This window comes from Dermacentor variabilis, chromosome 1 (assembly GCF_050947875.1).
Source record: "Dermacentor variabilis isolate Ectoservices chromosome 1, ASM5094787v1, whole genome shotgun sequence".
In the NCBI taxonomy this organism is placed as follows: Eukaryota; Metazoa; Arthropoda; class Arachnida; order Ixodida; family Ixodidae; genus Dermacentor; species Dermacentor variabilis.
Window position 1 is genome coordinate 230,544,264 of NC_134568.1, and position 17,655 is coordinate 230,561,918.

Below are 17,655 nucleotides of genomic sequence, written 5' to 3' on the forward strand. Positions count from 1 at the left end.
ATGCGAATCAGAATACTTCGATACTAATGTGCAACACGCTACACTGACCCCACACTCACCAATTATGACCAACAAATCAGGCAGTGCACGCCACGAGATTTCTGAGGCCATGAAAGATTGAATCCAATACTACCGGTGAAGGCGCTATTCCACTTTGGTGGTCACTCTATGTCACGCGTTGTGCGTTTTGAGAAACGTTGTGCGTTTTTGAATTACTGCATGTAATTCAACCATTTCACAATCTGCAACCACAGCAGTTTGCATTTATTGTCTCGGTATTCCTTCGCGGTGGTAGTGGTATTTCATTATACTGAAATCATGTATAAACAGACTTTTTTATATTGAGGTTCAAATTACATGGTGTTTTATAAACAAGAAGTTATAAAAAATTACAGACTATGCTATATTCAGAATTTCATTACATTGAAGTTCGTTATAACGAGGTTTAACGGTAAAAGTGCAGAAGAGCATCAACTCCACCTGCTTTACCGGTGGCAAAGCCATGGCTGTTTTTGTTGTTCCTGGGATCTTACGCATCTGCCAGCCAAGGGTAGTGGCTGCTTGCTAAGTGTAGTGGCTTTCCGTTTTTTTTTTTACTTGTGATGCTACGCAGGCAACAATACAACATTATAATTTGTGTAAAAAATTTACCTTCAGCTGTCAAATGCAGCCTTCACTGCCAATAATTGAGGTGTTTCAATGAAACAGCTCTTTGGAGCAACCCAATAAGGCAAAGGACTGGTATTAGAGTGAAAACATTTGTTGCATGTTTCTTTTAAGTTGGCTGCCCATAGCAGCCAGACAGCCTTATTATAATGGATGAGACTGTGCAGCCGCATTGTAACAAACAGCTCATTTTATAATATGGCACATCGCAAATGCAGTGATATCATGGTTGCTCATGAGCTGTAAGTGCATTAGACAGTAATGCTCAGCAAACATGCTTGTCGTGCAGACGTTATTCTGTGTTATGGACACCTAATGTAAGATACCCTATAAAATATGTAATCTGATGCTCTTAGGTTACTATTTGGCCAGACAAGGTCTCACCTGCTTAGTATAGGTGTGGCTGTGTCCTGCTGGGCACCATCTTTGACAGCGGCTGTAGCAGTCCTTTTTTGCTGTTGGCTTTCTGGTGCTAACAGCATTGATAGTACTGCGTAATGGAGATGGGAAGACATGATGATTTTAAACTATTGACAAACACGCTGAAATAGTGAATTCTCTTCCTTGTATTGAATATAAACATTTACAAACGAACTGGCCTTAAAACATCAAATAGAATAGCAAATATTTGTTCCATTTTAAATAAGTTCACAAAAAGTCAGACAGATGCTATATGGTAAACTATGTTTATTAGTCCATCAATACACATAAGGACCCTGATGTACAAAGTAGTACACCAGAGCTCTACAGTTTTTAGTTTTTAGCCAAAAGCACTCAACCATTCCTATATATTTTTGTGTTTCCTATCAGCTGCATTTTCTTTTCACACTACCTGGTAAGGTGAGAAAAATTAAACAGGAAGGTGAGAGAAACGGATAATTATCAAGAGCACTTACATAGATCCCAGAGCTCTTGGGCAATAGAACGGGTAAACTTATTTAAGTAGACGTCTTTGCAGACTGCTGCCAGCGCCTTTGACAACTGCAAAGCAATGCACTGAGTTAGCACTTGCATGACTAACAAAAATGTGAGCTTAGAACTTGATTGCAGTGCAGACTAAAATTTCAACAGGAACGATTCATGTTTAGTTCAATTCAATTTGAGTTTATTTCAAGAAAGCTTCCTGGAAATTACCATGGGCTAAAGGCTTTGTTTAACAGCTTGACTAGGCCCATAACTTCCATAAGGCAGCAGCAAACTGGCATTTTTAAGTAAAAGAAGTGTATAGAGAACTCTAGCCAACATATATAAAGTGCCAAATTAATGAAGACACAGAAATGTAGCACACATTCAACACAGTACTAAATAAATGGGAGAGAGAAAGAGAAAAATAAAGGCAGAGAAATTTATACATAGACGCATGGCAAGCCTCTACAGCTAAATGATCCAAAAATATAGTTAACACATAAAAGTCAACACGAAGATATCCTAGCAACACTGGAGAGTAAATATGAAAGCATTACACAATACTTAAAGCCATGTTACTATATTCTATAGCAAGTTTGAAGGAATACAACCATAAAGAGAAATGCCAGTTCTAGAAATAAGTTAAACCTTGATATAATGAAGTAGGTAAAATCAGCAATTTGTTTCGGCTTATGGAAATTTCGTTGTAGTGAAATTCGACCTTTTATGCAGATAAGTACAGCCGCTGATTGATTTGTCTTACATGAAAAGGGGCTGCAGAATTTTAAAATTATCGGGCAATCAAGGAAAGCAAATTTGAATGAGAAAACAATTAATTTTGATAAATTTGGGAGTTGACGATGAATGATACGATTTCATGCCATGTACTTTGACGATATCTTCACATCAATGGCACACTTCAAGGCGAAATTCACATATAACCCGCCCCTGACTTGACTGCTAATTTTCTTAAATTTTCTTGTGCTGCTTATACGTGAAAAAAATATGGTATCAAGGTTTAGGCAGTCAAAAGCTTTACTAAAATAAATAAATAAATAAATAAACAAACAAACAAACTCCATTAAAACAAATTTCTTTTCATTGTTCTTCAATACTGGTTCTTTTTCAATTATAACACTATTGATTCAGTGCAACAACTTTTCATGTCTACTCATTGGCACATTAACGTTTACAAAATCACTATATTTTTGGATTCAAACATTTTAATTCTAACAAAGATGATGAATACTAGAAATTAGTGATATGGCTGTGACTAGTGATGTGAACAGGCAACACAATGCCCTGTGCAGCTCCTTTCATACAGCAAAACATGCCTTGAATATTTAAAGCAGCAAGTCAAGCAAGCGAAAATTACTCTACAAAATATATCCTTATCAAAATTCTGTGGCTAGAATTTCGAAAACTAGAATTTCTCAGGAATTCCGTGCAACGGTTGCTTGTTCCATGAGAGCAACTTACAAAGACTGCACACTTCAACCAAGCCTTGGTCTGCATAAACAGTGCTTAAAGTATAGGGCTTTTAGAAGTAGTGAGACATCTCAGTGTCTTTATACACATTATATTAATGTGTATGAAGACACTGAGATGTCTTCATCTATATAACTTAAAGAGTCCCTGCACCACATTTTGAGCGTATGTTCAAAAGGTGTTATAAACAAACCATACTAGAAACAAGACAATGCTCTCATGAACACCTAAAACAAGTATTACTTGCGCAAACCAAGGAACAAATAGAAAAGCTTTAAAATTAGCTTATGTTTCGCTGCAGTCTTTTCGAATCTTAGCCATCTTTCAATGTATCTGAAGAAGAAATAGAGTGCAAGGATTTTTGGGCAGGCTGCTAATTAAGTAAGTAGAAATTTTTTGCTTTTGCAAAAGCAAGAAAATAATTTGCGATCCTGTCATTCTTCATATCACCTTTTCCTTTATAAAAGAAGATGAAAAACCACTACTTCGAAAAGCACAACAAAAATTCAGTCCCCAATCCGTGACTTGTCTACCAATGCTGTAACACCTCCTTCACTGTGCTAGATTGTCTCATCGCTACAGTTTTGTTGACTGCCTCTCTGAAATTGCAGTTGCACGCTTTGTTGCACATCTGTGTTTATGAATTCTCCACAGGTGTGGAGAATTATTTGAATGCAGGCTCAAGTGTAATCATTAACTATTCTAGGTCTGTGTTTTGAAATGTGCAGCATAAATGCTGTGTTTTTGTTGCACTTCACACACAAGCTGAATGGAACACCCTTCAACAGTCACAGTGATCAGGATGAATGCGAAATTTTGATGCACTAGTGAAGTCACTGGTTGCAAGGGAGAAGAAATTGATATTACATTTTACATCAAGTGTTGCAACATGCTGAACTCTAGCAAGTATCCTTAGAGTCCACTGGACAGCTGCTGGGGCTTTAACAAAAATGGAATGACAAGATATGTGCACTTGCATTAGTAATTGTTGATGCACACACTGAGGCACGAGTATTAGAGCCAGTAGCGAGCAGAGCAGCGAGGAATGCAAGCACTCCTGCAATTGAGAGCCCAGCCATGTAATACAGTTAAACCTTAATATAACGAAGTATTTAACTTTTCATAACCTCTTGTCCATATAACACCATGTGCTAGAACCCCAATATAACGAAGTGTGTTTGTATGCAATTTCAACATAACAAAATTTCACTGCCGCCACAAAGGCATGCCGAGACAATAAATGGAAACTTCCGCGGATGCAAACGGTCAAATGATTGAATTAGAAGTGGCTGCTTGCAAATGAGCGACCACCGAAGTGGAGCCCCATCGTGTTCCACATAAAGTCCAAGTGTGATACGATCCTATCGCACACTGTGTGCTTTAGGTGTGAGTGAAAGTGTGTGAGGTTGAGACACGAAAGATGGTGATTTCACGAATGATGCCCTCCCACGTGAGCAAAGGGAAGGAGGGAGAGGGGAGCGAGCTGCGTTAACGCAATCAAGCGCGAGCGAGGGGATAGGGGGTAAGTTGTGGCGTGCGTCTCGATTTCTGGCGCAGGTCTCGGCCGTGGCTGCGCATGCTTGTAAGCGCGGCTGATGGCATAGGCAGCCGCTGTTGCATGTGTAAAGAGTGAGCGTGCCAAGACGGTGTGGCACCGCGTAAGCTGTCTACCTGCACGTTTAGTATTGGAAGTTGCATAATCTCAAGTTTCAGTGACCCGTTGGAGCGAGACGCAGGCGAAGCACAGGTTCCTCGCTGTGGCGCTTTTGCCGATTGCGTTGTCCCAATACGGGCGACGACTGGGACGACATCATGTGAAGATATTTTTGACATATGTGGCATGAAACCGTTATCATTCGTCACTGACTCCCAAATTTATTAAAATGAATTGTTTTGTCATACAAAGTTGCTTTTTTCAATTGGCCAGTAATTCAGAAAATTCTGCGGCCCCTTTCCGTCTAAGAAAAATAAATCGGTGACTGTACTTATTTGCATAAAAGGTCGCATTTCGGTACAACGAAATTTCAATATAACGAAGCAAACTGCCAATTTTACTTACTTTGTTATATCGAGGTTTAACTGTACTATGCAGTTGTCCCTTCAGCTAAAACAGGAAATCTATGAAATGTGGTGTTAGATAGGTGGCATTTCAAAACTGCAATATGCTCCGCTAAAAGCTACTTCCTCTACTTGCTAACATGTGTGTTATGGCACTGCAGTCAGCTCATTTTAGTGGCGATTCTGCATTACAGCTTGATGCGGGAGCACACAAAATATACTTGAGCCAACTTGAACAACGAGCCTTGTTGCCGGGTACATATGGCTTAGTTGCTTGAATTACTCCAGCGAGTAAGCCAAGCGAGAACCTTCGAGTTAAGCATGCTATTAAGAGCCACTAAGACCCTAAATAGCGGCCCTAACGTCATACATCAAATACAGAAGAAATACCATGTCACAGGAATGTAGTGTGAGCAGAGCACTGGAGGCGATGGCGCTCCCCTCCATGGCCTCCAACAAGCAAACCAGGAAGTAGCAAGAGCACTTCAGAAGAGTTGAAGGGTAACGTTTGATTGCCAATAATGTCATTCGTATGTAATGCATTCAAATACTTCTTGCTCAAGGACACTCATACGGTGATGCCAATTCATAACAAAAATGTTACAAAACTTCTGTAAAAGAATGTTGCAGGGTTTTTCAAGCATTCTTTCTCCTCTACATACCCTACTGACCAAACATTGAGTGGAATGTTACTCAGATGAGACTATTATGAGCTCACCTCAAATACACCTACTGATCCTCTCTGCTGTTTCTCAATCTCAGAGAAGACATCCCACTCAGCCAAGTTTATAAGCAGTGTGCAGCACAGTTCAGCCATCTCTTGACATGGTCGATAATCTGATTATAAGAAATAACAATAGTTGGTAAAACAGGCTACGATGGTTGGAAAAAGTGCAAAGACAATACTAATATATAAAAGACATAACTGCCTTAACAAACTTTACACAAAAATTTCATGGCCAGCTACAATCATCCATGCTTTGCAAGAAAATGTATAATCCTGCAATTATGCAAATGACAGCACAGAAAATATCAAGAGACCCTTGCCAGTACTAAAGCATTCAAAGTAACAATAAATAAAATTCACAGGGAAAGCACAGGGCAGACACAGAGGATCCACACGTCAAGCAGCTAAGTGGTGCCATCTCACACCCCCTAGTCCTTGACAAAAGGAGCGACTAACTTCTTCTGTTGTGAAGAAGTTAGTTTGAGGTGAAGATTGAAGTTAGTTTGATTGTGAAGAACCCTGCCTCCTGTTTCAGCCTTAAAACACACACACACATACACTCATGCATACACAGAAACACCCAAACACATGTGTTCTACTACATCTTGCTACAACAAGTAACTACATGGTATACAAAAAGGTAAATTAAATATCAATGTTTTAACAAGGTATTGGAAATATATGCAGAAATATGCCCGAAGATGTTCTATGGTACAGCAACACAAGAACACTAAGACTTTGGTCAGCAAATAATAGAAAACAGTGCTTTATTGAAAAGCAGAGATGTTTGCCAGTGTATGTTCATCTACATACTGAGGTGCAGAGACAAGGCCAAAAGAAGGAGGACAGAAGAAATTAAAAAGAATTTCCATCTTCAATTCAGATGTTTAAGATGACATATTAAAGAGTAAGGCAAAGCTTGAGAAGGATGCCTATTGTACCAGCGTAAGAAAACAAGTGGACAACTTGGTGTGCGCCATACAATATCTACGTACTGCGTGGCCTCAGATGCAGTACATAGGTACACAGGGTCAAAGTCATTGACCAGACGTTTGCATATTCATTTGACATAGGTTTGTAGCCTCTCCACAAGTTGCACAGCGTACCGACATATAGGCTACAGCTACACAAAATGTAGCTACAAAGCAGTAATGGCACAAAGTGGTCACCTTTGTCAGCCTCAGCATAGAATGCAAGTAAGGAGGTGCGAGCCAGTTGAATAAGATCAGTGGGCATGCGGGCATTGGCTGGTAAGGGCAGTGACTCAGCTGCCTGCAGGGCCTCTGTGTAGCGCATCTCAGCCACCAAAAGTGCTGCCAGGCGGCGCCACTGTGGAAGACGCAGTTCTGCCTCCACCGCATGGAACAGCAACAGCGACGGAGCAAACAACTGCAGCAGGAGGAGGAAGACAGGTGATGGCATCCTATGCAGACTGCAACTGCACTGAATGGCATATGACTCAACAGGATAGGAGCTAGTAAAAAAAAAATTTTGCAGTTCATGGTTAGTGCTTTATTTCTGCACTAGAGCTGGGCTTCATAAGTTATCTGGCCTATATCACTTTTTATGATGAGACAGTGTCCAGCCAATCTGCTCTCTTTGCTCCTTGTGCATACTCATTTGCATACTATGCTGGGCAAAGTTTCACCAAGCTAGGTTCCACCACACTGTACTTGATGCTTCCAATGCTCTTAACTCCAGCAGAGCCATGGAAGGCTCTGGTTTCTTCTGTTTCAGCTCTCCATAAGTAAAATGCTATAGACCAATGTTTACTAAATGTAAAAAGATCACCAGAGTCATGCAAGTATACCGATTAAAGAAGCCCTAGTTAGTTTCCTCACGGCTTTAAGCTTATATTATTTTGCATAGCTAGGCCCTTGTTCCACCCATTTCTTAAAAATAGCTGCTATATTAGTTATAAGGATTGGATATTTTAGGTTATGGCTCTATCATGCAGACTTACGTTAGCAGAAGGTTGGTACAACCCAGTCATGGGCGAGTTTACATCTGTTATTCGAGCTTATTGTGGTCTTATTGAGCTTATTGAATTTTTTTTTTCCAGCAGGCAAACATGCATGCTAAATGATACCATAAGCTTAGTAAAAAGTTAATAAAGAACTGAATATAATTTTTTTTCCTTTCTTCAAAAGAAATAACTAGAGCAGATGTAGAACCAAAGATTTTATTGATCACCTTGAGGGAGCGCAACTCAAGGGCTTTTGCCAGATGGACAAACATGTGGTCTTGCCACTGCTGTGGAAGGCCCCGATGAAACTCCCGCAGGTTTTGAGTTAGCTGCCACTGTGAAAGAAAATTGCATTTTTAAGTTGAGACACTGCTCTCTGTCATTTGGATAACAGATCCTGTTCTGTGGTACACATCCTACTTATTTTATGCACTGAAAATTTGGTTCAGGATACAGCTTCTGCTCAGTACTAATAGAAATCAATCAGGATTTCAATATAGCTGTGATTTCATTCAAAAACATTGGATTTCATCCACCACTGCTCCTGCATCACAAATCAAACCCACAGAGACTACAAGCACACTTCTAGATTGCTTTCTAGTTGCAAAAAAAGAAAGAAGAAGAAGAAAACACTGATTACAAGTTGTGACTCCTACTGCCCCTGAATCCATTAAAAGGTTTTTAAGTGCATAAGTCTCGAACATTTGTCTGCATTGATGTTAGTGAAATCTGCAACATGGGGCACAATGTCGAGTTGTGCATCCACAATACTCTAGTCATTTGCTTCATAACTGTCATCACAACACTGCTTGAAAATCCCAGCACAAACTTCACTTGCTGCACAAGCTGCTACAAATAGCTTGCATATGTGCAGGCAAATATGTGTGCTTTAAAACCAATTCATCAGGCCACGTCCATGCACCGCGTCATCCTCATGCCAGCTAATGCAGCGATTAGAAACAGCAAATATAATGTGAAAGTGCACTGATGCCACCACGTCCACTTATTCAGGACTTTGACAAAGGGCCACAAAGCATAGGAAGAGGCAGCACACAGGGTAATACATGCTTGGCTTGATGTCATCACATGTAGCTCTATGCTAGACGGGGCAGCGGGCACAACAGGCTCGCTTCCACTGCCATATTACTGTGTATCAGGGATGCCTGGCATAAAACAATGAGAAACAACATCTGCCTGCCAAGTGTGGCATCCCTCAAAAAAATTCTTGGCTACACCACTAGTAGGCAGCTCAGTAAATACAATGATACAGTGGCTTCAATTTCGTATCAAACACTAGAGCCACAAGCAGTTTCAAACATTTTTTCTAAAAACGAGAAAGACAGAGAAAAAAAAAAAGTGCATTGAGGGAGGATTGTGACATACATAGTGAATATAGCATATTGTATTTACTCGAATCTAGGCCGATAGTTCTTTTTTGAATAATCATATACCAAACTCCAGGGTCGGCTTAGATTCGAGGATCTTAAAAAATGTGCCAGTTTTAATTGAAATTGATAAATATGGTGCATAGCTAGCACCATCTAGAAAAATCAGTATCACAGCCGCTACTAGCCGCACCAGTAGCCAACTCAAGTACACGAGCGACGTCGCCATTTTGGCGTGTGGCATGGCGTGATAAGTGTGGATGCAAAGAGCCAAGTGGGAACAAGACTAAAGCATAGGCAAGGTGCAAGTTGTGTGGCATCTGCTGTCAGATGCACGAACGGGTTATTTTATAAGCCATTGAATGCTAGTGCTGAAAAAATGGTTGTGCCAACTTTTCATCCTAACTACTAAGAATTGTTAAATTCACTATGTAAACTTTTAAAGCAAACGAGTACCAGTGCTCTCGGAGTTCCAACACTACCAAGGATCCCGAGCCACCAACGCAGCATCTTGTTACCGTGTCACCGCTATCGCCTACCCAACCCAAGCCATCGCCATCACATACGGTGTGCCAACGAAGATTGCAACCACACATGAGTGAACTCAGTTGGGCTGTATGCCACGACACCCAGACCTCGTGTGTTAGTGGGCAAGTGACGGGAACATTGCAGTGTGCCACGTCGTAGGATTTCGCACATTAGAAGACAGTCCTAATTTGTGCTAAGGAATCTTGTTTGTGGCTGTGCAAGAGTGCAGTGTTGTTAATCGTATATCCAACTGTGCAGCCCGTCTCATTATCACCTTTGTGTCTTTCCTCATTGAACCTCACGTCAACAAATGTGATGGCCCACATTATTACCACAGCAGGGATCTAGACAAAACCATGTCCAACTTTCTGCCAATGCGCAATAAGTTCAGCTTGGGTACCCACAAACCATGGACGTATGGTCAACCACAAAAACTTTTGGAGCATGGGATCTATGAAAAAGCTTAATATCCTTGCAATTTCACCATTCTGCCTGGAATCTAGGTGAGCAATGTGAGCAAAATTTATCGCACCTTTGATTCAAGGATCGATTTCCCTTGTTTTTCTCAAGCCCGAAATTAAAAAAGTGTTTTCAATTGGAGGTTGTGTCGCACACAATATGAATTGACCGTGACTACCATAAAGAGACATATGTAGAGTAATCAAACAAATGCTGCAGCAGCAGCTGCCATTGTCTGCCTACCTGTTTCTGTTGACACGTGAGAAAAGAATTCCCCAGCATAAATAAAATTGAATTGTACATAGTGCAGGTGATGACATGGCAATAACGCTGCTGATTTGACAAAGAGTGCACCCACAGAGTCCGTCTGCTGCTTCTGGGTTAGATAGCATTTATCAGCAAATGCACAACTGAGCATAAAGGTTTACTAAACATGATTTCCACAAAAATTCAAAATTACTCTCTACTTTGCCACTCAGCCAGGAATCCAGGTAAGCAATAAATTGGCTATATGGGGGAGTATCCTCCACACCTTTCAACCTGAACACAGACACATCCTCGGCACCCTTCACAAGAAATGCAGATGTGTTGGGTACATTGAATTTTTTTTTCCCAGGTCGTGCATGGATAGATGCTGTGACTTACCAAGAAACTATTTTCCCACTTCTTTCTTTTTTTTTTTCATTCCATAGGCTACTGCAGCAAAAGCTTTATTTAAGGTGTCATTTCGTCAGCAACATTCGAGAAAACACACTCACATAAAATGCACCATCTCCACAATTACTCATTGCAAGGTTCTGATGATCGTTTCATTAAACTGAAGTTATTGTTGGCACAAACTTCTGCAAAAATACTTGAATTGAAGAGCAAGAGAGGTTTTAATGATCAGAAAGAAGGAAAATGCATTTGCTAATACTTTAGCAAGTTAACTTATTTCAACACAATCAATAAACTTGAAAAAGTTATGACAAAAGCAGTGACAGGTGCACTAAGTACTTTCCCAAGGAGAAAATACATTCAACAGAAATCACAAAGAGATAAAGTAGGAACATACATGTGAGCTTAGTGATGTCAACCGAACGGGAGGTGAAACACCCTGGAGCAATTTGATGTAAGAGAGAATCTCTTCTGGGTCATGTGAAGCCGCAAGTCCACTCTGCATGCTTCCTATATTTGTGGCTGTGTTTTCTGTTCAAAGAAAAATGAGTTCAGTTGCACTTTTCACTCTGCAAACTTCAAGAGAAGGAACAAGAATTATCTTAGCAACTCAGAAGGTTCACTGCTTATAGTATGTATACTGTTTGCACCTCTGTTGCCTATCTGTTGTGCATACAGGGTAATTCAACTACGTTATTGGAGGTTATCATCCCAAAGTAATATTCTGAATTTTAGTTGTCCAAATAACTTTTAATATATTTATCAATTCCTCAAATGCTCCTGTCAGGGGTATTATACGAAGGGTGGGCCGGTTTAATCAAGAAAAAAATGTCTTCGACAGTGGCCTTGAAGTGCAGTGTTCTGGAGTGGTGCATGGCTTCTTCTGGCAGATCGTACCAGTCCTCTGCAGCCCGGACAAAACGAAAAGGGGGGGGGGGGGGGGGCGGAGATGCGAAGACAAACGTGCGGGAGGAGGATATAGTACAGCTTTCTTGTGACAGATGCGCTAAGAGCGGCGATGTCCAGACAAGATTGCAGGTTGACTAGCAGCAGAGTGATGGAAATTGTGATATACGCAGTGCCTTGCAATTTTGCATCTTAGTCCTAAGTCGTGAAGATTACCTCGAAGTTTTAGTTGAGACACGCTGCTGTAGTAGGAGTAATCATTATAAATAAATCTGGCTGCATGGTTTTGAATACATTTGTGTAAGGTAGAAGTCAGATGTAGGCCACAAACTGTGCATGCATATTTTAGTGTGTGCAGTGCAGTAAAGTATGCTAGTAGTTCTACAGGTGGTGATAAGAGTTTCAAAGAGTGATATAAGTTACCCTGAATGCATATAGCTTCGTTACCTATTTTCGTTATATGCTCTGGCCAAAAAACATCGGGGTTATAGGGTGATGCATAGGTATTTCAAAGATTCAACTGGGGAAGTTGGTGTGTTGTTTATAATGTATTTAAAAGTAGGGTAGTAATGAGGTTGATGGGAAGAGACCAGAGAAGTTCTGTTAGTGTTCACAGAGTTGCCTTCACCCAGAAAGATCATGTACTCATGACGCCTGTGGCAGAAAGGATGTTCCACATCCACCGCCAAGGTTTGCGAGTGCTGGCGCTGGCTAACACTCCCAAGGTTAGTTCTAGTAGTAACACATAAATGCCCAAGAAAATGGATGGGGAAACGGTGCCACGGTAGCTCAATTGGTTAGAGCATCGCACGCGTAATGCGAAGACATGGGATCATTCCCCACCTGCAAAAATTGTTTTTTTTTCATCCACTTTCATTGTCATTAATTTATCCTTTCTTTAATTCAATAAGTAAGTACAAGTAATTTCCCCTATGTTTTCCTTGGTGTCTTTGTTGGCTTCTCATGATTACACCATCCTTGTATTATGTCCAAGCCATGCTGAAGAATATTGTGACCTAGATGAATAGTAGGCAAAATTATATTTAGAATATACATACAGAGAAGTCACAACCAAGATGGCAGAATAACCACAACCACGAACAAGCACTTTCGATCGTCCTCTTTGTCGTCCTGCTGAACGTGTTCTTCAGAATGTGGGAATGGCCTGTAACATAACCCCCGGTGGTCGAAACGCTGTCTTGGCACTTAGACAAGGGAAGGGCTGCAGGCTGAAATGTATGGCTTGACACGGGACACATGCACGACATCGGTGGGGGGTGCTGAAGATGATGAGCGACCATCCAAGGGGGTTATCTCATATGTGACCTCGGTGAGCTGGCGTAAAACCTTGCAAGGCCTGGAGTAGCGGGAAAGAAGTTTCGAAGACAGGCTGACGTGACGGCAAGGGGACCAAAGAAGGACCAAGGAGCCTGGTTTGAAGTGAACGGTTCTGTGGTGGCTATCGTAACGAGCCTTTTGAGTTAGCTGCAAGACAGAGAGATGGTCCTGTGCGATGTCACAAGCCGTTTGAGCATGAGCAACAGCATTGCAAGCATATTCTATAACAGCGTACGGAGCTGATGAAAGCAGTGTCTCAAACTGCGACGTGGGGTGGTGGCCAAACAAGAGATAAAAGGGGGAGAAGTGGGCAGTGTCGTGGCGGGGCGAGTTGTATGCGAATGTCACATAAGTCAAACTTTTGTCCCAATCACGGTGATCTGCTGAAACATACATGGATAGCATCGTGACGAGCATGCAGTTGAGGCATCATGCAAGCAAATTAGTCTGCGGGTGGTAGGCAGTGGTTAGCTTGTGATGTGTGAAACAAGAGTAAAGAATATCATCAACAACTTGTGAAAGAAAAGACCGACCACGATCTGTCAGCAGCTGCCGTGGAGCACCGTGGTGGAGGATGACGTCATGAAGCACGATGTCAGCAACATCCGAGGTGCAACTGGTTAGCAGTGTCCGCGGGATGACGTATTGTGTCGCATAGTCAGTAGCTATGGCGATCCACTTGTTCCCCGAAAGAGAGGTCAGAAATGGTCCAACGATATCAAGGCCAATGCGGCAGAACGGACTAGTTGGAATGTCGATAGGCTGAAGTGGGCAGGCACGTTGCAAGGACAGGCAGGACTCGCAACCAGCAATGTACCGGCGCACAGAAGGCCTGGCCAAAAGAATGAACACCACACACGCTCATATGTACGGGATACTCCGAGGTGGCTGGCTGTTGGGGCAACATGGAGCTGATGGAGAAGAGTAGAACAGAGGGTATTAGGTACTACGAGCAGAAGCTCGGGACCGTTGGAGTTGGTATTGCGATAGTAGAGAATATTGTCGGGGAGCACAACCAGCTGGAGGGTTGGGTCGGAGTGATTAGAGTGCAGATGGTTGATAATAGACCGCAAATTTGCATCACTGAGCTGTTGATTCCGTGTATCACTCAAGTCAGAGATGGCGAGGATGCAGGTCGGAGTCATGGGCAGTAGAATCAGGAGGGTCCACGGGATGAAGTGATAGGCAATCAGCATCCTAATGCATTGCACCGGACTAGTAAAATACATGAAAGCTGTATTCTTGAAGCTTTAGCGCCAAGCGACCAAGTCGTCCAGTCGGGTCTTTGAAGGACGAGAGTGAGCACAGCGCATGGTGGTCCGTGATGACCGAAATGGTGCGGCCAATCAAGTAGGTTCAAAGTTTTGTGACTGCCCAAACTAGGGCAAGGCATTCGTGTTCAGTGACCGAGAACTGGTGCTCTGAAGGGGAGAGGAGGCAACTGGCGTAGGTGATGACGCGGTCTTGGCGTTGTTGCCACTGTGCAAGAAAGCACCGATGCCATGTTCACTGGCATCGTTTCGTACCTGTGTAGGCACTGCGGAGTCAAAATGCGCCAAGATGGGAGTAGTAGTAAGCAACCTGGTGAGCATGCCGAAGGCATCGGCTTGTTCAGGACCCCATGAAAATGTGATTTCCTTCTTCAGGAGCTGTGTTAGTGGAAGGGCAATGCCGGTGAAGTTCTTTACAAAACGTAGGAAGCTCTGGACATATTTAGTCGAATGCGCAACAGGGAACTGCTTCCCGACACAAATTTTGTCGGGATCAGGTTGGACGCCATGAGAACTCAAACGGTGTCCTAGAACAGTAATTATACGATGGCCGAAGCAGCACTTCGAAGAGTTCAACTGAAGACCAGCATGTCGGAAAACACCAAGCACTACCAATAGGTGAGTCAGTGGCTCTCAAATAATGGTGAATAAACGACCACATCATCTAGATAACAGAGGCATGTCGACCATTTGTAGCCACGAAGCAGAGAGTCCATTATTCTTTCAAACATGAGGGCATCACATAAGCCAAAAGGCATAACTTTAAATTAGAAAATACCATCGGGTGTAACAAATGCAGTCTTTTTGCGGTCCAGGCCATCGACAGAAATCTGCCGATATCCTGAGTGGAGGTAAATGGATGAGAAGTAGGTAGACCCGCGAAGACAGTCGAGGGCGTCATTAATCCGTGGCAGTGCGTAGACGTCCTTATGCGTGACTTTGTTCAGGTGACGGTGGTTGACACAGGAACGCAAGCTGCCATCCTACATCTTTACTAGGACGATAGGTGATGCCCAGGGACTGCAGGAAGGTTCAATGACCTTTTTGATGAGCATCTTGTCGACCTCACGCTGAATCACTTGCCAGTCAGCATGGGTCATGCGATAAGGTCGTCGTCAAATGGAGCTAGCGTCTCCAGTATGAATTCGATAAGTTACAACAGATTTGTGGCCCAACGGACAATCATCAAAGATGTCACAATAGGAAATCAACAGGTGCTGGAGATCGGCACTGTGTGCAGTGACGAGGTCAGGCGCTATCATTCTGTCGAAACTGACATCGGCTGAACTGGATTAGGAGGTGGCCGTAGCAGAAGATGAAGAATTGTCTGCAGCGAATGCAGAAATCGCATGCTCATCGAAAGAAGGAACATTGGTCAGAGCCATGCCTATTGGTATAATTTGCGTGCACCAGCTAAAGTTTAAATGGGCAGTGAGACTGTGTTATTACTGACAGTAACGAGAGTGGGGGGAACGGTAATATTTTGAGTCAATAGAACATCAGATATTGGAGCCAACAAGTAATCACCATTGGAAATAGAAGGTAGGGAGGACAAGTTCACGTCCATAACAGCCTGAGGTGGCAGTCGAATGTGATTGATGGAGCACAAACGCGGTTGACGTGTGGGCGGAGAGTCCAAGTGAAGACGCAGGTCAAGCTGAAGCACAGCACTTCCACAATCAAATAGGGCAGAAAGGGTTGACAGAAAGCCCATGTCTAGGATGAGTTCATGGGAGCACTGCTTGAGCACAGCAAATAGTACAGTTGTGGAAGGGTTGGCGACACTTACGCATACTGAGCATATGCATATGCGGTGTGAGGACCCTCTTCAAGCGATGACGAAGCTCCAAACACATCACAGATATCTGTGTACCTGTGTCTACAAGAGCAGCAATGAGTACAGCGTCCACGTTAATGCCTATTAGGTTACGTCTAGTCGGCAGTGTGGTCTGAGGATTTTGTGGACAGGTCATTAATGCAGCGTCACTTCCGGGTGCTGCATTGTCTAGTTTTCCAAAGGCAGACATTTAATCAGCGACGACGGGCGGTGGAGTTGGGGCAAGCTAGATGATGGCAAGATGAGTGGCGAATGGGACTGGTGTCCAGGCGGCGATGGTGAGTGTCTCTATGACATGGTGGGAGCGTCATTGCTGGTGGCATGCAAATGTGCGAAGTGAGGTTTGAAACGGTCAAAATTGCTCTCAGGGTGACGGTTACGGGCATAGGGCACATGAGGCGGCCAGGAAAATGGCTGTTGCAATAGCGGACGATGTGACCTATACGATGGGAGCTAAAGCAAATAGGCCGGTCATCGGCAGTCCTCCATTCGGGTGGATTGTAACAATGTAGCGGGGGCCTCAGGCTTTGAGCACAGGTCAGTCGGGCGCGAAGAAGCGTCAGCACACATAGAGTGCAGACCAACATTGGACAGCTCCTGACGAATGATGCCTTGGATGAGTGGTATCATCGAGGACGTAGACTCAAAGGCACTGGAGCATCTGGAAACACGAGACATGGCCTCAATTTCGCCTCGGACATCCGTCTTTGTGGCATTCTCTGTGGTGAGCGGTACCTGTGGTGCAGGTATGTCTTCACACGACGATGTTGCTGTAGTGTTGGGCAGTCACATGAATTGATGGCCCATGCGTCGGCTTCTGGCGTTCTCAAAACATTTGCACTCCCGTATGATGGAGTCGACCGTGCTGCAGTCCTTTCAAATGAGCAGATTGAATGCATCATCTGCGATCCCTTTTAAAAAATGACCCACTTTTTCTGAATCCGTCATGTCATCTTCCACTTTGCGACAAACGGCCAGCACGTCCTATACATAAGAAAGATAGGACTTCATAGATGTTTGTGCACGTGCAACCAGCGCCTTCTTCACCGCGGCCGTACGACCAATAGACTTTCCAAACAGGTCATGCATCTTTTGCTTGTAGGAATCCAAACTTACGATTTCAGCTTCACGATTCCTGAACCAGACCTTTGCTGTTCCTTGCAAGTGAAATATGACATTCACCAGCATGACTGTATCGTCCCATATGTTGTTTTTACTTACACACTCGTATAGGGCCAACCAGTCATCAATATCGACGTCATCGGTTCCTGAAAACATGCCTGGATCTCTTTGCTGCGCAAGAACAACCGTTGATGTTGCCGCCACTGAGGAAGACTTCTGCCATTGTGGAGAAATCCAAGCGATGGCCGCTGCGGCGCTCCGTCATAATGAGTTCTTACCCCACACTTCCACCAAAATGTGACGTAGATAAAGAGTAGGCAAAATTATATTTACAATATATA

At 43.0% G+C, this 17,655-nt stretch overlaps 1 protein-coding gene across 1 annotated transcript in view; it reads right to left on the bottom strand.

Moving 5' to 3' along the window:
- The window catches only part of IntS8 (integrator complex subunit 8), a 121,914-nt gene that overhangs the window by 34,344 nt on the left and 69,915 nt on the right, over positions 1 to 17,655 (bottom strand). The window contains exons 13-18 of the mRNA XM_075670665.1: positions 11,238 to 11,371; positions 8,039 to 8,146; positions 7,015 to 7,234; positions 5,837 to 5,955; positions 1,563 to 1,647; positions 1,051 to 1,156 (exon numbers count right to left, since the gene is read on the bottom strand). Of these exons, the coding sequence (XP_075526780.1) occupies positions 1,051 to 1,156; positions 1,563 to 1,647; positions 5,837 to 5,955; positions 7,015 to 7,234; positions 8,039 to 8,146; positions 11,238 to 11,371 (772 nt within the window). The remainder of the gene's footprint in view (positions 1 to 1,050; positions 1,157 to 1,562; positions 1,648 to 5,836; positions 5,956 to 7,014; positions 7,235 to 8,038; positions 8,147 to 11,237; positions 11,372 to 17,655) is intronic.